Genomic DNA, 25,525 nt, shown 5'->3' with positions numbered 1-25,525 from the left:
GCCCGGGATTGGCCAGCTCCGAGACTCTACGCGTGAATCCTACCAGGTCGGGGCCCCGCCCCGGCCCCCCGCCCCCTCTGGTGATTGGCCGCGGCACGGCCGGCGGGGGCGGGAGGAGACGAGACTGCGAATGTCACTTCCTGTGGCGCCGCCGCCTCCGTTTCACTGCGCCGCGGAGAGAGGCGACCGGCGGGTGCTGGGGCGGGCGGGGGGGAGGGCAGAGCTGGGGAGGGGGGGGTGGGTGGGTGGAGAAGACGAGCCCACCCGGAGGCCGCGGCCCGCGGAGCCCCCGCCGCTCCCCCTCTTCCTGCGCGGCCCCGCCAGGTCGGAGGTGAGTCGCCGCGGAGCCGCCGAGCAGAAGGGGCGGGGCTCGGCCCGGGCGGGACGCCCCCCCCCGGCCGCGGGGGAGGGGCGGGGCTGTGGGGGAGGGGCGGGGAGCGGGAGCGCGCGCGGGCGGGCGCGGCGGTTAGGAGGGGGCGGGGGCGGGGCGGCGCGCGAGCGCGAGGAGGGAGTTTGGCGGGCCGACGGGCGGGCGCGGGGCCTGGCTGCCGGCCGGGCATCGTCCTGGCGTGAGTGCGGCGCTCGGCTTTCCGCCCCGGGGGCTCCGCGGGCCGGCGGGCCGGGGCCCGGGTGGGCGGGAGGCGGGCGGGCCGGGAGGGACGGCGCTTGTGCGCAAGCGCGCTGGCCAGCGGCCAGCTCGCCGCTCAGACAACCGGGCTGGGGAAGGGGCGAGGGCAGGACCCTCCGCCCCCGGCTCGATGGCTTTTTCTCTTGGAGCGCCCCCTCCCCACCCACAGCCGGGGGTCTGGGTGTCTGTGAGTGAAACGTGGTTAGAAGAGAAGGTGATGTGAGAGAGCCGAGTGTGTAGACTGAGCTGGCGGTGAGTAAGGACCGTCGCGTTGCCTGGGTGTGGGTATGGCAGCGGCGCCCCTCTTTCTCTGCCTCCAGCCTTGTGTTTACCTTTCTTTCCCCGGTGAGTAACTGGACCATGCGGGGATTACAGGTTAGAACCAATCCTCCCCTTGCTTTGTGAGGGTTAAGTTCCGTTTTACTCCAAAAGGTGTGGATGACAAATATTCAGGAGAAAGAAACATTTGAGGTTATTGCATTGAATGTCAGGGCCAGCTTTTAGAAATTTGTTTTTTTTTTAAAGATAAAGCATATCTTGAATGATAATTTTTAAAAAAAAATCCATGAGTATCGGGATAGTGCTTTTCATTTAGTAATATTTCTAAATCCCTCTATCGAGCGCCGTTAGGACATTTCTTTGAATAATGTTGCATCGCTGCAGCGGCGTTCAGAAAATAAACCATCATTGTACGGTTGTTTTTTTTTCCCTTGGATTTTCTTGAATGTTTTATGAGGAGGAGCTGATTTTTATTTCCCTGAGCCCTGAGATCCCCGAGGGTGGGAGTGGTTGCTGTGGACTGGTGGGTAGTCAGTCTGGGGAAAGTGGAGCAGAGAATGTGTTGTGAGAAGTCCCTCAGTGGAGTGGGGGAGGAGCTGCTCCTGCCAGCTCTTCATCTCCGGCTTTTCTCAGCAAAACTTAAAGAAGCACCGTGGTGATTGTCCATTTGGCAAATCTGCCGGGCAAGTCTTAGAGGCTCTGGTAGATCTTTAATTATTCCTTGGAAACTCCTGCTTGTAGGGGTTTGGACTAAATGTGTATTGATTTTTAAGATGGTTGGGGAGGGGTGCTTTTATGTAGATAGCTGTAATAGCAGCATGCTTTCTTATGATTTAGAGAGGCAACGTGTTGTAGTGTCCTTGTTGGATCCAGGAACTAGAAATTCAGAGAATCTACCCTGGTTGAAAACGAAATGATCAGTCCCTATCCCTGTTATGTTTTTTTCATATTTTAATTTTTTTCAATTGACAAACATTTATTTCTCTCTCACCTTCCTTTACTTGGGGGGATTAAAAAAAAAGAACACCTTGATGACAATTATACATAGTCAAGTAAAACAGATTCTGGCACTGACTTTATCCAAAAATGCTCATTTTGCATATTGATTTCATCATCTCTCCCAGGAAGTAGGTAGCATTCTTCATCCAAACTCTGGAATCATGGTCATTTCTTTGATCAGAGTTTAGTCTTTCAAAATTCTTTGCTTTTACTTTGTTTTTATTGTATAAATTATTCAGCTGGTTCTGCTCACTTCACTCTCTGTTGATTCACATCTTTCCATATTTCTCAGAAGCTGTCAGTTTCATAATTTGTTTAACCATTTCCCTAATTTCCAGTTCTTTGCCACTTCAAAAAGTGCTGCTATATGTTTATACATAGGAGTCCTTTTCCTTTTTCCTTCTTGAATATATGCCCAATAATTAACCCTTTTCTTTTTTTGGGGGGGGACTTGAATGGTCCATTTATTTAAAATGTCAACTGGTTCATACATTATTCCTTGTCACTAACTTTATAATTTAGCCAAACCCCATCTGCTGTTCTTCTAAAAGGAATTCCATCTCTCTTCAGCTTGCCTTTGCAAAGACTTTCATATCTCCATACATAAAATGTTCCCTCTCCTTACCTTCTTGGAATATAGGACTCAAGTGCTACCTCTTTCACAAGGTCTTGTTCCTTCATTTGTTGGTTCCCTCCTCATCCCTCAATAAGTTTTGTGTCTTTCTTATGCTCATGGGTTTGTGAACCTCTTTATTTTTTTCCTATATAATATAAGATCAATTACATTGACATATATATATTTCTTAGTTGATTTATTTAATTTGGGCTAATAGTATAATGATCTAAAAGAAGTCTAAAGAATTGTAATTGGAGAAAATATATATTTTGAGGTCAGTTCTTTCAAAATGAAATGTTATAGAATATCAGTGTATAGAACAATAATAGTAACTTACTGTTGTATAACTAGTTTTCAAGTTACCTTTCTTGTGTATTAGGGTTTGACAGAGAGAGCTACAATCTTGGTTGTGAAAGTGAAGAAGCAAGTTCATAGAGATGAAAATGACTTGAACAGGTTGATGAAACTTTGAGATATATCATAGTTACTAAAAGTATGTAAATAAGTCCAGTATTTAATGTACTTGCCATTATATAGTGCAGAATCATGTCCTCATCTTTAGAAAGATATAAATGCTTCACTTTCAGTGAGATAATGACAAAGCTATATTGTTTGGGATGAGTCCTTGACTCCCTGTTAGCTTTCCAGTTTACAAAAAGTGCACAGTAATAATACTTTTTCTTTTTCTTTTTTTGTTTTGGTCAAATTAATTTATATCTTAAAAATCACAGATATTGGTCAGGTTTGGAATAATTAATTTCTGTTAGTGTAGCAGGTGGGATGAAATGTAACACTACACTGCACCTTTTGTTTAAGTATAAAATGAACTTCAGATGTGTTGAAAGACCAGCTGTCTCTGCAAAATGAACTATTGCCCTTTAACAGTTGTTTTCATTACTGAATTATATCTCTTGGGCCTGACCCAATTTATAAAGGATTTTTCATTTTTATTCAATTAGAACAACCTTTATCTAGTTATTAATAGCATTATAATTTCTCTTTGGATAGTCAAACAAATTAAGAATATTCACACAAATTGTGTACAATAATAACCTTACATTTATAGTGTACTAAGTACCTTTATTTATATTTCCTTCTAGCACTTTTTATTTTCTGATTTGATCCTCAGACTGTGAAATCAAATATTTATTAAGCTTCTACCATATGTCTGACATCCCCTAGGCAATGGGGGTACAAAGACAAAAAGTCCTTTCCCTCATGTAACTTAATTTCTATTGGAGAGATAACTTAAAACTGTTCTCAGTGTGGAAGGTAGCATTTGAGAAGAACTTTAAAGGAAACTTTAAAGGAGGTGGAGTTGAAGAAGGGGAGTACATTCCAGGCATGGGAGAGGACTTGTCTAAAGGCATGAAGATGGATGTGAAGAACAGAAAGAAAGCTAGTTTGACTGGAGTAGGGTGTATGTGCATCCATCTTAACTATCTTATCTTATTTATCTGTAATAAGATAGGTTGGAGCCAGGTTGTGAAAGTTCAGATGCTAAAGAGAGAAGTTTATATTTGACCCTAAAGGTAAGCCAATAATATTAGTAATCATTTATATAGCATTCATCATGTGCCAGACATGCTGGCTAAGCATTTTACCTCATTTGATCCTCACAACATGCAGGGGATAGGTGCTATTAGTATCTCCATTTTATAGTTGAGGAAATTGAGATAGTCAAGTTATTGCCCAGGGTCCCACAGCTGCTAAGTGTCAGAGGTCAAATTTGAACTCGGAGTTATCCCCATGTCACGCCCAGTGGCTCTATCCACTTTTCCCCCTGCACCTGGTGAATATTTGAATAGGAAAATTAATGTGGTTAGTTAGACCTGTGCTTTAGGAAAATTTCTTTGGTAGCTGTGTTGGAGACTAATTGAAGAAAAGAGAGATTTGGGCAAGGAGACCAAATGCCTTTTGCAGTAGTCAGGGTGTTTACTGTTTTATGGGCTGTGGAGTTCTCTGGTGAGCATGTTAACAATAGAACATATGCTCTGGCAGGTTTTCTCAAAACCAGAAAGGCTTCAAGTCTATGTTTCTTGTGATTATGTCTGTAGGCTGAGAACTTGCCTACCTCATTTAAAGAATCATTAGGTTGACAACCACAGAACCTTTTGAAGATTGTCTGCTAAGCTAAGCAAGATTGATGTGTCTGTAAATAAGAAATAAATATTGAAAGGAGTGTCCATGCTGATAAATTTGCAGATTCTTAAAATATTGAAGTGACTCTGTTCTCTTAAGTGATAATTCTCTTCTTTCACAATTTCACATATTTTGGTAACTTCATTAATTCCTCAGAATTCAATTTCATTTTTATGCATATAACTTTCAAATGTAGATACCCAGGGTGTATTATGATTTTTAAATGCCCCCCCCATTTAGATTATGAGGTCTTTGAGATCTGGAACTCTTTTATTTTTTGCTTATATCCTCAGTGTTTTTAGTATAATACCTGACTTATAGTAGGTATATAATAAATGTTTACTGACTGAATTCTTTCTCCTGAATACCAGTCCTTCTGAGACATTACCTATTGTTCACTGAACATTTCTCTATGACTGGACCTTTGGCATTTGAGCTTGCCCAAAGCAACCAATTTTCCATGTTTACCCATTTCCATTGAGCATATCATTATTCTTCCAAGTAACCTAGGTTGACAATCTTAGTCATTCTTGATTCCACCTTCATTCTCATTTCCCATATCCAATCAATGGCCTAGTCTTATTGGTAATACTTCTATAGAATTTCTCACTTCTTTCTATTTACACTATTTGCTTTTGTTTGTTTTTGGAAGGCTATGGTGTTAAGCGCCTTGGCCAAGGTCACACCGCTAGGCAATTATTAAGTGTCTGAGGCTAGATTTGAACTCAGGTCCTCCTGACTCCTGGACCACCTAGCTGCCCCTGCTTACATAGTAGCTATTAACATAATTCAGCTTCTTTAATTGGTTTTCTTATTTCCTGTATCTTCCTTCTTTAATTCATCTGCCAGAATCATCTTCCTAAAGCACAGATCTGACCTTATCAATCCCCTGTTTGTGAATATACAGAGACTACCCCACTCCCTTTAGGATGAAATTTGAATATAGCCAGACTTAACTTCATACTACTCCTCTTCATACATTGTGCATTCCAAACAAACTGAACTATTTGCTGTTTCCTGCCTTTGGCATTCCATTGCCCGATTCTGTACTTTTGCTTTTCCCTATACCTAGAATGATCTTTGTCTTCTAAATTTGTTTGAATACTTTAGAACCATCTAACAGAAGAAGCATTTATTTTTTTTTTTAAGATTTTATATATTTTGAGTTTTACAGTTTTTCCCCTAATCTTGCTCCCCCCCACAGAAGGCAGTCTGTTAGTCTTCACGATGTTTTTTTTCCTTTTATTAAAGATTTTATTTGAGTTTTGTAATTTTTTCCCCCAATCTTACTTCCCTCCCCCCACCCCCCACGGAAAGCAATCTGTCAGTCTTTACATTGTTTCCATGGTATACATTGATCTAAGTTGAATGTGAGAAATCATATCCTTAAGGAGGAAAAATAAAGTATAAGAGATAGCAAAATTACATAATAAGATAACGGTTTTTTCCCCCTAAATTAAAGGTAATAGTTTTTGGTCTTTGTTTAAACTCTCACAATTCTTTCTCTGGATACAGATGGTATTCTCTGTCACAGACAGCCCAAAGTTGTCCCTGATTGCACTGTTGGAATGAGTGAGTCCATCAAGGTTGATCATCACCCCCATGCTGCTGTCAAGGTATACAGTGTTTCTCTGATTCTGCTCATCTTTCTTAGCATCAGTTCGTGCAAATCCTTTCATGCTTCCCTAAATTTCTATCTCTACTGGTTTCTAATAAAACTATAGTGTGAGGAAGCATTTCTTGATCCCCCATTGAAGAGAAACTTAATTTATCATTCCAAATTCAAGCATATTCTTAAGATGTCCAAATCAGCTGAGTCTCTTCATGATCTTGAACATGTCTCTAACACAAGACATTTCAAATTAATGTTTATAGGAATTTTGAATAAGAAAAGTGTCAAAATATATATAACACAATTTGGATTTAGTTTGGTCTGGGGACCGCTGGGGATTTGTGAGATCTTTTCAGGGGATGTATGAAGACAAAATAATTACACTAAGACATTATTTCCTCTTTTTCCCCATTCATTCTTTCATAGTGTATAGTAGAATTTTTCAGAGGCAGCATAATTTGTGAGTTAAACATTTAGCTGCAGACTTGAAGACTGAGTTACTGTCTTATCTGTAGCATTGTATTATTATTATTATTATTTTTTTTTTTTTTGCCTTACAAATGAATAAATCTCCAGTCATGTTTGGACTAGGAACTAATACATCATTGAAGTTTTTTTATCTGAATCCTTGACAACAAACACTTGTAATATTTTTAAATTGTTGAATACTTTTGAATTTCAGTTTAGTTTGTTTTATTTTTTAAATTGAGGCAATTGGGGTTAAGTGACTTGCCCAGAGTCATATGCTAGTAAGTGTTAAGTGTCTGAGTCCGAATTTGAACTCAGGTCCTCTTGACTCCAGAGCCGGTGTCGTATCCACTATACTACCTAACTGCCCCTTGATGTAGTCTTTTTTTTTTTAGTTTTTGCAAGGCAATGGGGTCAAGTGACTTGCCCAAGGTCACACAGCTAGGGAATTATTAAGTGTCTGAGGCCGGATTTGAACTCAGGTCCTCCTGACTCCAGGGCCCAGTGCTCTATCTACTGTGCCACCTAGCTGCCCCTTGATTTAGTCCTAAATAACTGTGCTGACACTTATACAGAAGATGCAGAAATGATAGTGGGTTAAATTTCCTCAGGACAGTGGCATCATACTGTACTGGTTGTCATGTTCTTCATTGCCACAAACTTGCAGTTAAATTAAAAGAAAAGAATTTCTTTGATTAATAAAAATTATTAACTTTATTAAATCTCAACCCTTGAGTATCTACTGTCTTCTTAATATTCTGTGTGATCAAGTGAAAAGTATGCATAAAGCACTTCTGCAGCATGATTATCTTGAGGAAAAGCAATTAAACTAGGTGCTTTTTTTCATAGTATACCATTTTTACTTGAAAGAATGACTTACAAAATATGGTTATTCAGATTTGGGTTTTAGGCAGATACTTCCACAGAAATCAAATAGTCATTTCAAGGAAACAGTTGATAGTTTTTCTTGCTCAAGAGCTTGATAGCTTGTTAATAAAAACTTGTTTGATAATGTTTTACTCAGTTAAAGCAGTATTTTCCAGATGACGAATGCTTGGTATTACAAAATAGGTTAAAGATCTATTAAAAAGTACAAGATAAGGGGCAGCTTGGTGGCACAGTGGATAGAGCACTGGCCCTGGAGTCAGGAGGACCTGAGTTCAAATTTGGCCTCAGACACTTAATAATTGCCTAGCTGTGTGACCTTGGGCAAGTCACTTAACCCCGATGCCTTAAATAAAGTTTTTTAAAAAGTACAAGATGAACAATGAATTTTAATGTAACAATTTGGAAAATTCATTAGTGTAGTTTGTTCCCCCCCCCCAGGCATTGGAGTTAAGTGACTTGCCCAAGGTCACACAGCTAGGTAATTACTAAGTGTCTGAGGTCGAATTTGAACTCAGGTCCTCCTGACTCCAGGGCCATTCACTCTGCCACATAGCTGTGCCAAACATTGGGAATAATGTAGTTTCAAATTTTATACTGCAACTAGCCTTTAAGAAAGTACTGCTTGTTGAGTTTTGGTACAGTACCAAAGAGTAATATCTACATTTATCTGAAAAGACTATTTTTTTTTTCTTTGAGGCAGTTGGAGTTATGTGACTTGCCCAAGTTAGTCAGTGTATGAGATTAGATTTGAACTCAGGTCCTCCTTAATCCAGGGCTGTTACTCTATGAAAAGATTTAAAATACTCCCTTTTCCAATTATATCTATATCTATATTATATCTATATCTATCTATATCTATATCTATATATATCCATATATATCTATATATATATCTATATATATTAAGTTGAATTTTCCTCATAGTTTTCAGTCAAAACAGCAAATTACAACTCAGTGCCATAACAGTTATGAAAATTCAAATATCTTTTAACTCAGACGTTAAAAGGATAAGGAAAAATACATTAAAACAAGATATTAATTTCACGAATTAAAAAAATTACTTTTCATAACATTAATTTTTGGTTATGTAATAAGCTTATTATTTAAAAAGAATTAATAGCATTTATCAGTTTTTATTTCTGATACAGTAAAAAAATATATCTCACATAAACAAAAACTTGCTTTCCTCTTAAATCTTTTCCCTTTCTTCACCTTTTGCCTTCCAGCTTTCGCTGAAATCTGATTCTCTCCTGATTACGCCTCCCAGACCACTCTTTTCAGCACTAATTGCATTTTTACTCATTCCCCCTGAGTCAAGGTGGAGGGGTTAGAATATTTCTTGCTCTCCTTATTGCCATTTCCAGGGTTTTCTATGCTCTCAACTTCATTTAAGTAACCTCTCCTCCTTTGAGAGTTTTGTTTCTCTTAATTCATATTTATTGCCTAATCAGAGTTCTAGTTACTTATCTCTCGGACTCTAGGACACTCTTCTTTCTTTGTTTAGTTTAGAGCCTGTCTCAGTCTGTCTTTTCTCTGAGCTCCTATCCTCACAATAGGGGGGACTTCAGTACACAGATCCATCCTTCCTTCCTTCCTTCCTTCCTTCCTATAGATACTTTCTTAAGCACTTTTACCTCTCAATACCTCAGCTTGCTCTTTTTCTATGACTTTACATTTCCACCTCTTCCCACCACAGCTTCAGACTGGATTATACCCTTGTTATCACCCCAAAATGCTCTACCTTCATATTTATGGAATTTGATCAGTCTGTTGTTTTTCTGTCTCTTCCTCTGTTTTGTACCTCCCAGTCATCCTCTTTGTTCTCCACATGAAACCCATTCCCTTGACTCTTTAGTTCTTTTCTAGATCTTAAGTCCTGCATTAGCTAAACTTCCTCTTTTCCCTATCTTGACCTCTTAGTGAATTAGATCAACTCTCCATTGTATTCTTAAATCCCTTGTTTCTTTTAACCTTTCCCCAGTCTTGCTTTGCCAAATCTCAATCCAGGATAGTTCTCCCTGCTTTTGCTTCTATAAACATGCTGCTTAATAAAGGTGGAGAAAATCATGCAACTATTCTGATGGCGTCCACTATACATTTATGGTATATAATCTTAACTGGACTTTCACTTTTGCAAGACAATCTTCTAATTTTATGCAAATAACTCACTATTCTACTGACCATAATAAGTTTTCCAAATCATTTTATCACTTTTCAGACTTGGCACAATTTATTCACCTAAGAATTTTGTCTCATATTTTACTGGAAAAAAAATGAACCATTCACTAAGAGTTTCCAGTTCTTGAGACCCTCTTCATAATCATTTCACTAAGATGTCTTCTGCTATTCTGTCCTTCATCCCATCTCAAATGAAGGGGCAACTCTTCTTGCCAAGGCAAATCCCTCTACATATGTAAACAACTCATTCCATTCTGTTTTCTTCAGCAGATAGATTGCCTCTTCCCATTAATTATGCTTTCACTTATTTTCTTTACTTTTATAATTTTTTATATCACATCAAAATCAACTGATGATCATGCTTTCCTTCTGAGTATATTTCTTCTCAAGTGTTAGAAAAATCATCTTCCCATGTAGGGATGTAAGCAATTTAGTCTTGTTGCATACCTTTTTTCTTTCCCTTTTTTAATGTATCTCTTGTATTTGAAAATTGAATTTTCTGTTCAGTTCTGGCCTTATTTAGCAGGAAAGTTTGAGAGACGCCTATTTAGTTGCATATTTATTTTTTCCCCTTAAAGAGTATACTCAGTTTTGCAGGGTAGTTGATACTTGGTTGTAATCCAAATTCCTTTGCCTTCTGGAATATTGTATTCCAGGCCCTCTGATTCTTTAATGATGAAGCTGCCAAGTCCTGTGTAATTGTGACTGTGGCTTATTGGTATTTGAATTGTTTCTTTCTGGTTCCCTGCAGTATTTTCTCCTTAAATTGATAATTCTGCAATTTAGCAACACTTGGCATTTTCATTCCTTGGCATTTCACTTTCAGTAGGTAATAGGTGGATTCTTTCAATAAATATATCTTCTTCTCTGGTTCTAGGACATCTATTGCTCAGGCTCTTTTTTGATCATGACTTTCAGGTAATCCAACAATTCCTAAATTATCTCTTCTGGATCTATTTTCCAGGCTTTTTTCTCGTGAGGTCTTTTATATTTTCTTCTATTTTTTCACTTAAAATAATTTTAATTGACTTATTCTTGATGTCTCATAAAAATCATTAGCTTCCACTTGCCTACTTCTAATTTTTATGGAATTAATTTTCTTCAATTAGCTTTTTCGATGCCTTTTCTACTTGGCCAATTGTATATATTATTATTATTAGTTTTTTTGCAAGACAATGGGGTTAAGTGGCTTGCCCAGGGCCACACAGCTAGGTAATTATTAAGTGTCTGAGGCCGGAATTGAACTCAGGTACTCCTGACTCCAGGGCCTGTGCTCTATTCCCTTTGCCACCTAGCTGCCCCTCCCCTAGTTATATTTTTAAAGGAATTGTTTTTAAAGGAATTGTCCAGTTGTATTTTTAAAGGCATTGTTTTCTTGGGTCATTTTTTTTTTCCTTTTCCAAGCTGCCCTTGGCTTCTGGGAATTGCAGTTTCCCTTTTAATCTTAGCCCAGAGGCCTCTCAGTTGCCCTGCTGTGTTGGCCTGTTGAATTGGGACCTAGGGACACAGGGACCTCCATTGGTGAGCTGGCTGTAGTTGAGAGGCACCAGTTTTCTTCCCCACTCCACTGACCATGCTCCACCTCTACCCAAGTGAAACAGAACTTTCTGCAGTCTTTCTAGGATATCTTAAGGTGGAAAATTGGTCCTCTCTGTCTTTTGTGTGTTCTAGTGATCCAGTTTAGAAGTTTAACGTTTCTAAAGGAAGCTGGGAAGAGCACTGGAAAATTCCTGACTTCTCTCTGCATCTTGACTCTGCCCATTTTAACTTAATCAATCTCTCCTTGTCTACTGCCTTCTTCCATATTGTATGTCTTCCCCATTCTTAACCCCCCCCCCAACAAAAGCTCACTTGATTCATTCATCCTCAGTAGCTAATATCCTCTTTGCCCTTGTGATTAAGCTGCTTGAGAAGGCCATCTCAAAGAGATGCTTCCACCTCCTTTACTCTCACTTTCTTTTTAAGTCTCTTGCAGATTGGCTTCTCTACAAATGATCTTTTCAGAAAAAATTCAGTTTTATTTTCAGGTCCACATTATCTTCCGTCACCTTTCCTGCTTCCTCCTTCCAGGTGGCAAAGCAGGAGAAACAAAATTGTTACAAACTGTATAACCAAAGCATAACATTTCTGCTTTGGTCATATTAAAAAAAAATTAAACCAAAACAAACTAGAAATTGCCCCATATAGTTCAGTTGACATCCTAACACCTTTCTTTCTTGAGATGAGTAACATCATGAGTCTGGAATTGTGATTGGCCATTGTGTGGATCAGAGGTCCGAACTCTTTTAGAGTTGTTTTTAATACTGCTGATCTTCTAGTCCTCTTCACTTTACTTTGCATCAGTTTATATCAGGGTTTTCAGGGTTCTCTGAAGCAATCTCTGTTATCATCACTTAGTACACAGTAGTATTCTATCACTTTTATATACCATAATTTGGCTTATTTATTCCCAATTTGGGAATTTACTTGACACTTTCTCAGTTTCCAATTCCTTGCCACCACAAAAATTGACTGTAGAACATTTTCTTTCTTTTAAATATTTTGTTTTCCAATTATATACAATAGTAGTTTCTACCTATCATTTTTGTAAGGTTTTGAATTTCACACTTCCTTCCCTCCCTTCTCCCCCCACCACAGAAGGCAGACTGATAATCTTTACATTGTTTCCATGCTATACATTGATCAGAATTGAATGTGAGAGAGAAATCATATCCTTGAGGAGAAAATAAAATATGAGAGATAGCAAAATTATGTAGTACATAAGACACAAAAATTGAAGTTAATAGAGTTTGGTCTTTGTTTAAACTCCACTGTTCTTTCTCTGGGATTCAGATAATTGTCCCTGTTTATTGCATTGATGAAATGAACAAGTCCCTTAAGGCTGATCATTGCCCCCATGTTGCTATAAGGGTGTACAGTGTTCTTCTGACTATGCTCCTCTCACCCAACAGCAGTTCACGCATATCATTCCAGGCTTCTCTGAAATCCCATCTTGGTTTCTAACAGAACAATAGTGTTCCATAACATATATATACCTCAGTTTGGCCAGCCATTCCCCAATTGATGGACATTCACTTGATTTCCAATTCTTTGCCACCACATACAGAGCTGCCATGAATACTTTTGTACAAGTAATGTTTTTACCCTTTTTCGTGATCTCTTCAGGGTATAGACCCAGTAGTGATATTGCTGGATCAAAGGGTATGCACATTTTTATTGCCCTTTGGGCATAATTCCAAATTGCTCTCCAGAAAGGTTGGATGAGTTCACAGCTCCACCAACAATGTATTAGTGTCCCAGATTTCCCACATCCCTTCCAACATTCATCATTGTCCCTTCTGGTCATATTGATCAGTCCTGATAGGTGTGAGTTGGTACCTCAGAGCTGCTTTGATTTGCATTTCTCTAATAAGTAATGATTTAGAGTAATTTTTCATGTGACTTTGGATGACTTTGATTTCCTCATCTGTAAATTGCCTTTGTATATCCTTTGACCATTTGTCAATTGGGTAATGACTTGTTTTTTTAAATTTGACTCAGTTCTCTTTATATTCTAGAAATGAGTCCTTTGCCAGAAATACTAATTGTAGAAATTATTTTCTAATTTATTACATTTCTTTTGATCATGATTATAGTGGCTTTGTTTGTGCAAAAGCTTTTTAATTCAATGAAATCAAAATTACCTAATTTGTTTCTAATGATGTTATAGAACATTTTCAACTCTTTCTTTGATCTTTTTGGGATAAAGACCTAGTCTTGTTATTGTTGGGTTGAAGGACATACATATTTAAAAGCTTTTGGAACATTGTTCTAATTTGCTTTCCAGAATGACTGAACCTAGTTCATATTTTTGTTGACAGGACTTTAATGTACTTGTTTTACCACAGCCCCCTCTAATATTTGTCATTTTCCTTTTTTTGTCATCTTTTCTAATCTGATCATTGATAAGTGAAAGGTAGTAAGTTGAAGTTTTAAAAATTTATAAGTTTAAGATATCTTATTGTCTGATCTTGTTACCTCTTAGAACTCTTATCTCTTCTCTAAGGATATGATTTCTCTCTCATCACACCCAATTTGGATCAAGGTACAACATGGAAACAAAGTAAAGACTGACAGATTGCTTTCCGTGGGGGGGGGGGGGAGTAAGATGGGGGGAATTGTAAAACTCAAATAATATCTTTAATAAAAATTAATTTAAAAAAATAAAATAAAAAAATTTGTAGGTTTATAATTATTAATGATTTAGAGTATTTCTTCATATGAGTAATGATAACTAGGATTTCTTCTTTTGAAGATTGACTTATTCCTATCCCCAGACCGTTTATTAATTAGAATGATTCTATAAGTTTAAATATGTTCCCTATAATCTTTGACCTGAGAATTTTATCAGAATAATTTACTACAAAGATTTTTCTCCTAATTTTCTGCTTCTCTTCTAATTGTAACTGAAATGGTCTTGCTTGGGTGTGCTAACTGTAATTTTATGTAATAAAACTTGTCTTTACCTCATGTGGTCCTCTCTAGTTTTTGTTTTAAAATGAACTCACTTGTCCATAGATCTGAATTTTTTTCCATGCTCCTTTAACTTGTTTATGACATCACCTTTTATGTGTAAATATGTATCAAGTACATTATCTTGATATATATAGTATGAAATGTTGATCTCTATATAGCTTTTCTCAGACTGCTTTCCAATTTTCTCAAGTTTTTGTCATATACTGAATTTGTTTTCCTTCCCCCTTATCCACCCCCACTGAAATTTTTAAGTTTATTATGCACTAGATTAGATTATTTTACTTCTAAATATTGTATACCTAATCTTTTCCACTAATCAGCTTCTCTGTTTTTTTTTGCCCAGTATCACATTGTTTTAACAATTATGACTTTTTAGTATAGTTAGTGATTTGATATTTCTAGACCTCCTTTCTTCCCTTTTTTCATTAATTCGTTTGATAGTGCTGACCTTTTTACTTTTATATGGATTTTTCCTAGCTCTTTAACATAATCCTTTGGGAGTTTTATGAGTACAGCATTTCAATTAATTAAGTATTGTCCAAGAATTTCTTAACTGCAAAATCCAATCCTTCTTGACCTCATTGCAGTCTCTGACACTATCAATCTCCCTCTTGATAGCTTCTCTCTAGGTTTTTCAGGGCACAATTCTCCCAAGTTTCTCCTCTTGACCCTCTCTTTGCTGGGGGGTTTTTTTGTTTGTTTGTTTTAGGTTTTTGTAAGGCAAACAGGGTTAAGTGGCTTGCCCAAGGCCACACAGCTAAGTAATTATTAAGTGTCTGAGACCTGATTTGAACCCAGGTACTCCTGATTCCAGGGCTGGTGCTTTATCCACTATGCCACCTAGCTGCCCCTCTTGCCGTTTTCTTGACGTGATCTTCATCCACTTCTTGTCTAGTAACAGTAAATGTTCAATTCTCTGACCTAGGCACTCTTTTCTTCTCCCTCTATATTATTTATTTCATGATTTCATCAGCTCCTGTGGGTTCAAATTATCTTCTCAATGCTGAAAATTTTCAACTCTATCTAGTCCAATTTCTTATCTTCCATTCTGGCATCTCCAACTGCCTATGAAACCACATAAATTAGATATCCAGTGGCTACCTTATATTCATCATATCCAAACTGAACAGTTCTCTTTCTCTTCTTTCTATCTTCCCATCACTGTTGAGGATACAGCCATCCTCCCAAGTCCTCCAGGATACCAAACTGTCATCCTTCATTTTTCTCTTTCATTCCCCAAGCCAATATGTTCTCAAGGTCTGTCAGTTTTATTTTCTCTGATATTACTATCACTTTTCTCCTCTGATATTACTGCCATTTTGGTGTAGGCCATTATTAATTTGCTTCATGCTTCACCTGTTTCAATGCCTGTTCTGTGTGCCTCAGTCTAGACCATACTTCATTCAGCTCATGTTGGGATCTTCCTAAAGCACAGATCTGGCTCTGTCATGCCCCTCTATTTGATAAATTCCAGGGGCTATTACCTTTAGAATCGAATATAAAATACTTTGGTGTTCAGAGTCCTTCACAACCTGTCCCCATTCACATTAATGACCTCCTTGTTATTCCTCAGACAAGACATTTTATCTCTAGACTTGAATTTTTTCTTGTATGTCCCTCATTCTTGGAATCTTCTTTCTCTGCTTTCTGATTTTATGGGAACTCAGGCTGTTTAATTAAAATGAAGAAAATGGATAAATTATTGACATGACAAAAGATAAACTTGTGATGAAATTTTATTACTTTTTGCTTATCTTCTGGAAACTAAAAGACCTTTTGCTAAGTTCTTGATGTATCTTACTTTTAATTCTGTAATTCTTGCTCATTTCCTGCCTTTCAGAATTCTTAGTTTCCTTTCATTCTCTGCTCAAGTTCTACCTTTTCTTGGAGACCTTTCTTGATCCACTCAGTTTTTAATCACCTTTCTTTTCCCAAATTTCCTTATATATCTTATTTCTATTTCCATGGGCAGTCTCCTGCTGTCAGTATCAAACAACACCTTTTCTGGGATCTGATGAGCATCTGCATAGGTTACCTTAATCCAGCATTTGGCTCATCCTATAGTGACAGTTTTGCTTACCAAAAATGGTTCACTAGGCACTCATATTCCATGCCTGACTCCAAGCTAGCAAGCTGGGCTTCTTATCCTGATATCACATGCTGGTGCTTGCCCAACTTTGGGGGTATGCTGTGGTACCTTGCTGATACAGGAGGAAGAGAAACCAACGTATATCTGGGAGGAAAGATCAAACTGACAATTAGTCCATCAAGAGACAGGATATACAACCTTAATGGACTTGCTCATTTCATCAGTGCAACATTCAGGCACAATTCTGGCATATGTGCATTGGAGAATACCATTTGTATCCGTAGAAAGAACTGTGGAGTTTGAACAAAGACCAAAGACTATTACCTTTAATTAAATAAAAAAACCTTTATCTTATTATGTAGTTTTGCTATCTCTTATACTTTATTTTTCTTCCTTAAGAATATGGTTTCTCTCTCATCGCATTCAACTTAGATCAGTGTATAGCATGGAAATAATGTAAAGACTAATAGACTGTTGGGGGGGAGGGAAGCAAGATTAGGGGGAAAATTGTAAAATTCAAAATAAACAAAATCTTTCTAAATGCTAAAAAAAAAAAAGAACGAGAGAGACAGGATATAGTGGATTGTCACATTCTATCACCAGTTAATACATGCTGTTGCTTGTCTGTTGCTGATGGTACTCCATGGTTCCTTGCTGATACAGGAGGAAGAGTTACCAATTCAAGGCCAAGAGACTCCCACAACACCAGACTATCACCAATAGTAGTTTCCTATCAGTCAGGCCATGAGGTGGTGTGTTTCTGCTCAAGTCAAATGAGAAGGATGCCTTGCACAGCATACCCGTCACTATAATAAACATAATTGTGTGAGTTATGCCATCAGTCATTGGTGGTTATAGTCCTTTTTGATCCTGAAGGATAACTAGTGGTTATATCTTATAATATACATATTTTCTGATAGACTAAGCTCCTTAGTAAGGGTTTAATAAATGCTTGGGTTTTTTTGATGACATACACAGAATGTAGGTTATAAGATCTTGAGATAATAGCTCAAGGACACAAATATAGCCACCTATCACCAAGTTTTGGTAGGAAGATTGATGACTAATATCACAATGGAAGACTAGACTTTGTTCAAAAATAGTAGATAATATATTTGGCCTGGGAGACAATATATCAAGAAGAGTGGTTTCTTCATGTAATTTCAACTTAAGTGGAATGTGGGATCATAGCAGAGAACATTTGGGTGAGGATAAAAGGAGGGTGATAATAGACATGATATCATAGGGGGAGAATAGTACAGCTGCCATTGACTTCAGCAAAGAAAGTGGACAACTTAATCACACAAATGATAAAACTGACATAGTTTGTGATGAGGGAATTGCTGTTATTTACTTGTTTATCTACTGGAAGCCTCTTATTACTAAAAGGACATTTGATACATTCTTGACTTGCATCATTTCTATTTCTGTCTTTCAGAAGATAGAGGGAGAGATGAGGGGTCCAGGATTGCTTCAGATATTCATGGGCTAAGTAAGCTTTTGAAGACTGGTCTCAGAGGCTGTGTGCATAGCATAGTGCTAAAAACACTGGAATTGGTATCACAGGACCTGGATTTAAATCCCATCTTCTCTAGAAGTGAGCCTGTTTTTTTTTTAATCTTGAAGAGATTGTACTAGATAATTTCTAAAATCTTTTTTTTTGGCTTTAAATATTTGATCTTTGAATCTAATTCCGTTTACAGCATTGTCAAATAACTGACTTAGAAATGTACTTTTAGAATGTGCCTTCCTATTTGATTTATATAATTGCTTAATTTAGAGTTTGTTAGAACTTAAACATCTCTTATTCTCATTTGCTTGCTCTTGAACTTATTTTGTTATCCATAAAGTTGACAGTTGAGTTTCTTCTCTTCTGTCTCTTCTTTCCAAGTGGCTGAAAACTAAATTCATTTATTGGTTCTTCTTCTGGGATATCATTCTAGATTTAGACATGTGATAGGTTAAGTCTTCATTTTTGATCATTGTTTGCTAAGAGAAAGTTTTTGTAAGTAGAAAACCTTATTAGTAGTTCTTAAGAAGCTAAAAGCAAATACATTGCTTACATATAGGGGTATTTTGCTTTGTATATGGGTTCTATGTTTTATTGAAAAGCATATAGATTTTAATTTTGGAAATCAAATCTGTATATTTAAACTTAGTAGAGGAGCTTGTTATTTATAGGATCCCTGTGATTTATTAATGTGAAAGGGAAGGAACTTTTAATAATCATTATCTAGTTCATATGTGATATAAATATGGTTTTTGTATTATATTTATTTGTTTGTTTGTTTTTTAGGTTTTTGCAAGGCAAAGGGGGTTAAGTGGCTTGCCCAAGGCCACACAGCTACGTAATTATTAAGTGTCTGAGATCAGATTTGAACCCAGGTACTCCTGACTCCAAGGCCGGTGCTTTATCTACTATGCCACCTAGCTGCCCCCTGTATTATATTTAAATAAGAATTTGAAGGCAGATGATTCTAACCTTTTTCTTGAAAATGTTGACTGCATTAAATTTATATTGATATATTTCTATCTTAATTTGTTATTCTGATTCAGTTTCTTAAAGTATCTTACAGATCTTATATGTATCTTAATTACTGCTTTCTTAAAATTTATTATATTTACAAGCATTGGTTTTATACCAAATAAATAAGTAAAGATACAACCAGGACTTCTTCCATTTTTTTTTTTAAAAGTGGTGTGTGCTAATAGAATGCCAACTACTTTTATGTTTGGCTAGATAAAACACATTTAGATCTGGGGGGAAAGCTTATATAATAATCTTGTGATTATTCATTCTAATAGTGAAGGAATAGCAAAAATATTTTTTAAAAAATAGTTCTATTTCATTTGTAAATGTATTATATGTTTTAAATTATGGTTTTTTTAAATTTTTTATTTTTTGCAAGGCAAACGGGGTTAAGTGGCTTGCCCAAGGCCACACAGATAGGTAATTATTAAATGTCTGAGACAGGATTTGAACCCAGGTACTCCTGACTCCAGGGCCGGTGCTTTATCCACTACGCCACCTAGCCGCCCCCTTAAATTATGTTTTAAAACCCCTAATGTTAGCATACTACCTTCCCTTTTTATTCTTCCTATTTAGGAAATAACTGAATTCCCCAGTGCAGGAAAAAAACATTCTTCTTAGTCCTAGTTGTCTGAGTCTTCCTTTTATCCACCTTAACCTTACCCTCTGCCTGACAAGGTTCTACTCTTTTCATTTTGTCCTTTGGAACTCCTGTTCTATAATTAACTTAACTTCCTTTCATTTTAGACCTCTTCCTCTCCTGTTTCTTCCATCTGGCACTTAACGAGACTTGGCTCTCGTGGATGACACTACATCTCTGACAGTACTTTGTAGTACTGGTTAGTATTAGAGACTTTCTCTTTTAAATTACGTGTTGTCTTCTCCATATAAAATGTAAAAACCTTGATACCAGAGTCTCTTCATTTTTTTTTTTGTATCTTAGCACGATGTCTGGCACATAGTAAGCATTTTATAAATGCTTATTTATTTACTGATGTATTGATGTTCACCTTCTAAAGTTCTATCCTTATCCTCCATGTCTCATCATGTCCTAGAAATTCTAATCATTTCAGCTAAATTGACATTTTTCTAATACTATATTTCCAGGTATGTGCTCATACTGTCTATATCAGCTGTGTATGTTTTGTAGATTCAAGGAAGTAAATGAATAATTCACTGTATTTACCTTGCTCCTGACTTTAGACCTTATATTATATCCTATCTTACAGTTTTCCTTTGCTATCTTCTTGTCTTCTTGCCACACTTTCTTCAGGATCTTTAGAACTATATCTTAACTTAGAAACCATCATTATCTTGACTAGAGAGATAAGCCATGCAAATGCGCTATTTATAATCTCTTCTAACTGTCCACCTTAGCCATCTCTTTGCCAGTTGTCCTGTCTCTAACCTTTCTATCCTGGACTTTAGGAACAGTAATCAAAACAATATAACATTACTCCTGCAAAGGGCATTTCAGTAGACGTACAGAGGTGTTTCTGTGACTCTTCTCACCATCCTGTGACTTTCCAAACCAAACCCCCTTCCTTGGTTATCACTCATTTACATATGTTGTCCCCTCCTACTTGAATGTAAGTTTTGTTCAGTGTTTGACGTGACACATAGCTTGATTTCATTTTTCTTTTTTTGTAAACTGAGTACCCAGTACAATTACTCATATATAATAGTTTAATAAAGACCTTTTGGATTGTTTGACACTTTTCATGCATTTATATCATCCAGGCTAAGCTGTAGTAACAGCATCTTGCATTAGTATTCCAGACCTTTTGCCAGGAAAGACTTCTTAGATTAATAGAGTAAGTAGTGGTATAAGAGTACCAAATAAAAGTGTTCCCAGAAAAATTGTCAGGCTTAAGGAGATCTGAGGAAGTTAGCCATAAATTTAAGATAGGGCTTCTTTTAAAAATTCTCTGATTTTTGAAGTGTCATGCTAATTTAGATACTTTAGCATGATATAGGGTTTTAAAAATAATATTTAAAGTTGGGCAGGAAATAGTTTACTTGATGTTTTTAATTATATTTTTTCTCCAATTGCATGTAAAAACAATTTTAACATTCATATAGTTAAAATTTTGATTTACAATATTTCTCCCTTTCTCCTTCACTTCCTCTCTCCCTAAGATAGTAGCAGTTCAATATGTTATATATGTTCAGTCACATAAAACATACTTCCATATTAATCATGTTGTGAAGAAGAAACAGATCAAAAGGAAAAGAAAAGGAAAAAGTGGAAAAATATTATGCTTTGATCTGCATTCAGATTCCATCAATTCCTTCTTTCAATTTAGAGAGGGTTTTTTATGAGTCCTTTAGAATTCTCTTGGATCATTATGTTGCTGATTCACAGTTGATCATCATGCAGTATTGCTGTTAGTGTGTACCATGTTCTCCTCATTCTTCTCTCTTCACTTTGCATCAGTTCATGTAAGTCTTTTCAGGTGTTTCTGAAATCATTCGTTTGTTAATTCCACAATCATGTACGTAACTTGTTCGGCTGTTCCTCAGTTGATGGGCATCCCCTCAATTTGCAATACTTTGACACTACAAAAAGATCTATCATAAATATTTTGTACACACAGGTCCTTTTCTTCCCTGCTCCCTCCCCGTCCTTTTTAAAAAAAATTTCTTTGAAGTGATTTTTTTTAAATTTCTTGAAAGTGATATTGCTGGATCAGTACAGTTGATTGTCCTTTGGGCATTGTTCCAAATTGCTCTCAGAATGATTGAATCAGTTCACAGCTCCACCAATAGTGTTTTAGTTGCCCAGATTTCCCACACTGCCAACATTTATCATCCTTTTCTGTAGTATTAGTTAGGTGGTACCTCAGATTTATTTTAATTTTCATTTCTCTAATATTAATTTTGAGAATTTTTCCATATAAATGTATAGTTTTAATTTCTTCATCTGAAAACTCTTCATAGTCTTTAACCATTTATCAATTTGGAGTGACTTGTATTTTTATAAGTTTGACTCATTTCTCTATATATTTGAAAAATTAGACTTTTATCAGAGACACTTGCTATAAAAATTGTTTCCCAGCTTTCTTCTTTCTTTTTAATCTTGGTTGAATTGGTTTTGTTTGTATAAAACCTTTTTAATTTACTATATTCTAACTTTTAATTTGATCATAAATTCTTCCCTTTTTCATAGATCTGACAGGTAAATTATTTCTTGCTCTCTTGATTTGCTATAGTATCACCCTTTATGTTGAAATCATTTATCCATTTGGACCGAATCTTGATACATGATGTGAGATACTGGATTGTACCTAGTTTCTGCCATATTGTTTTTCAATTTTCCCAGCTGTTTTTTTTGTCAAATAGTGAGATCCTGTCTCAAAAGCTTAGATCTTTGGGTTTATCAAACACTAGACTGTTGTGGTCATTTACTGCTAATTGTTGTCTATCAAATCTATTCCATTATTCCATCAGTCTATCTTTTCTTAGTCATATAGTTTAATTACTGGCTTTATAATTTTAAAGTTTAACAGACTACCTTTATTCATGTTTTTTTGATTCCTTTGGTATTCTTGACTTTTTATTTTTCCAGATGAATTTTCCAACTCTGTAAAATAATTTTGGTAGTTTGATCGATGAGTAATTGTTATTTTTCCAGTTGTTTAAATCTGACTGTTTTGTAATTGTGTTCATATAATTCCTGAGTTTGTCTTAGCATTACTTGCTATTTTTGATGAAAGAAGTATACATTATTAAAAAATAAGTTTTATTGCTATTTTGCTTTCAGATCACCTACAGTTAGCAGTGTATCCCTATCCTAATGCTTCCTGAAAAACATCTCTCATAAGAAAAAATGAATGGGAAAAAACTCCAAACTAACATATAAAAAAAAAGTCTTATATGCATGTTTCATAACCATATTTCATTACTTCTTCAAAGAAGGAGAGAAGTTGCGGGTACTATTTCATTTTTTTAATTTCTATTTTCCAGTTACATATTATGAAAATTTTTCAACATTCTTCCATATGCATGTGCATATGGCCACACAGCTAGGTAATTATTAAGTGTCTGAGGCCAGATTTGAACTCAAGTACTCCTGACTCCAAGGCCAGTGCTCTATCCACTGTGCCACCTAGCCACCCCGCATGTGCATATTTAAAAGTTACATAATTTCCCTTCCCACCCCCTTTCCTCAACATGAACAGTTCTGATGAATATTTACATGCACATTTTTGTTTAATATGTTTTTTACAGATTAGTCACTTTTGGTATAAGGAATTAGGATTAAGGGAAAAGAAAGAAAATCATGAGATAGGAAAGAAATATGTAAGAGAATTTTTTTTTGTTTTTTTTTGCTAGGCAATTGGGGTTAAGTGACTTGCCCAAGGTCACATAGCTAGGTAATTATTAAGTGTCTGAGGCTGGATTTGAACTCAGGTACTCCTGATTCCAGGGCCGGTGTCCTATCCACTGTGCCACCTAGCCGCCCCAAGAGAAATTTTTAAAGAATGAATGTAGTGTTCATTCAGATACTGTAGGGTTGGTTTTTTTTTTTTTATTTTATTTTTGTTTCTCTTCCTCTGGATGGGGGATAGCATTGTCCATAGCTGGTCTTCTAGGGTTGTCCTAGCTCTCCTAATTGCTGAGAGGAGTTGCTTTCATCAAGGTTGATCAACTCACAGTGGTGCTGTTAATGTGTACCATGTGCTCTTGCTTCTGCTCCCTTCACTCAAGGTTCCTATATTTCGTTCCATGGTTCTCTAGAATCTGACCATTTATGGTTTCTTAGAGAACAATAGTATTCTATAACATTCATGCACCATGAGTTGTTTAGCCATTTCCCCCCCAGTTGATATACTATTCCTCAATTTCCAATTCTTTGCCACTATAAAAAGAACTGCTAATGAATATTTTGGAACATGTGAGACTTTTCCATTTTTTATAATTTCATCTGGATTAGGCCTAGTATTAGTATTGCTGTGTCAAAGGGTATGATCAGGTTTTTTTTTGCTCTTTGGGCATGGTCTCATATGTGTTCTTTAGGGACAAACTAAGTCATAATTTTGTGGCAGTTTGAGTTTTTTCTTTCATTTGCATTGACAAATCATTGAGTTTTCCTTGATTCTGATTATTTCACTTTGCATTAATTTATAAAATCTTTATACATTTCTCCCTATGTATTATGTTCAGTATAATACATATATTCAATATGTATTATTTTCAGAAGTATTAGTAGTACTACTAATACAGTAGTATTAAACTATTCTATAGCTTATTGAGCTATTGTCTATGGATGGATTATATTTCCAGTTCTTTGGTGTTACAAAGAATGCCACTGTAAATATTTATATATATAAAATATATATATATATATATAACTTTTTTTGCCGTTGATTTCCATTGCGTATATGCTCATTAGTGAAATCTCAGTGTTTATAGTCTTTGCCTGTTTAAAGTTGCTTTCCAATAATTTATGGACTCATTAGCTCCAACAATAGTCTGTCTTCCTGAAAATCCTCTGGCATTGGCTAGTCCAATCTTTTTTACTCTTTGTTAGTTTGTCAGATGTGAGGTGAACTCTTTGAGTTTTTTTTTTTTTTGTTTTTTTGTTTTTAGGTTTTTGCAAGGCAAGTGGGGTTAAGTGGCTTGCTCACGGCTGCACAGCTTCGTGATTACTAAGTGTTTGAGGCCAGATTTGAACTCAGGTACTCCTGACTCCAGGGCCGGTGCTCTATACACTGCGCCACCTAACCACTGTGCCACCTAGCCACCCCTTGAGTTGTTTTGATATACATTTCTTTTATTAGTGATTTGGACTTTTCATTCATTAATATTCATTTCATTTAATGATTTGCACCTCTTTTGAGAACTGTTTTGTTCATTATCCTGTGATGATTTGTCTATTAGAGAACTGCTTTTGTGGTTTATAAATTTCTGTTTATTACCAATATATTTTGGTTATTTAAACTTTATCAGAGACATTTGATGCAAATTTTTTCCTCTAGTCTTTTCTCTTCTAGTTAGATTATTTTTGTACATGCAAAATCTTTTTAATTTTATGTAATTGAAATTGTATTATCATTTGTAATTGTTTGGTTACGAATTTACCACTTTGTCATGGCTCTGAAAGGGTCCTGACCTGGTTCTTTTCTAATTTCATTCAGGTCATATATTCATTTTGAATTTCTTATTTTACATTATCAGTCTGATAAAAATTTCTTTTAGAAGCAGTATACTTTTAAATAACTTTGCCCATACTAGCAGCATTCTTTTTATGGTTCATGGATTGGTAGCTAACACAGTATACTATAATATACAAGTTATGGTATATTAGCTGCAACTTATTTAGAAGAGTCTAGGACTGGTCACCATTTGTGATATCCATTATTTGCATTTTTCACATGACTATTAATAGCTTTGATTTCTTCCTCTGATAACTTCGTATCTCCTGGCCACTTTTGAATTGGAAAGACTTTTTTTTTTTACATTTAGATTGGGTACCTATATGTACCTTAACAATAAGGGGTTTTTTCAGTGCAGAGATCCCCCCAATTTTCTGTTTCTCTTCTAATTGTAGCTGAATTGGTTTTGATTGTGCACAATCT

The 25,525-nt window shown here is 36.4% G+C and overlaps 1 protein-coding gene across 9 annotated transcripts in view; it reads left to right on the top strand.

Moving 5' to 3' along the window:
- Nucleotides 1–231: 231 nt before the first annotated feature.
- The window catches only part of ZBTB5 (zinc finger and BTB domain containing 5), a 47,888-nt gene continuing 22,594 nt past the window's right edge, over nt 232–25,525 (top strand). The window contains exons 1-5 of one of the 9 annotated variants that reach the window (XM_074205539.1): nt 248–331; nt 6,180–6,280; nt 17,078–17,239; nt 17,853–18,011; nt 18,711–18,799. Coding sequence is in view for 2 of the 9 variants with exons in the window: in XM_074205535.1 (XP_074061636.1) it covers nt 6,267–6,280 (14 nt within the window). In the remaining 7 variants the exon portion in view is untranslated. Of the gene's footprint in view, nt 332–702; nt 881–6,179; nt 6,281–17,077; nt 18,012–18,710; nt 18,800–25,525 lie in introns of those variants that run through there. The other 8 variants (XM_074205542.1, XM_074205538.1, XM_074205540.1 and 5 more) reach the window with 8 other exon arrangements.

Source organism: Macrotis lagotis, chromosome X, assembly GCF_037893015.1.
Source record: "Macrotis lagotis isolate mMagLag1 chromosome X, bilby.v1.9.chrom.fasta, whole genome shotgun sequence".
Lineage (NCBI taxonomy): Eukaryota > Metazoa > Chordata > Mammalia > Peramelemorphia > Peramelidae > Macrotis > Macrotis lagotis.
The sequence above is the reverse complement of the archived record's forward strand: the minus strand, read 5'-3'. Positions and strand labels throughout refer to the sequence as shown.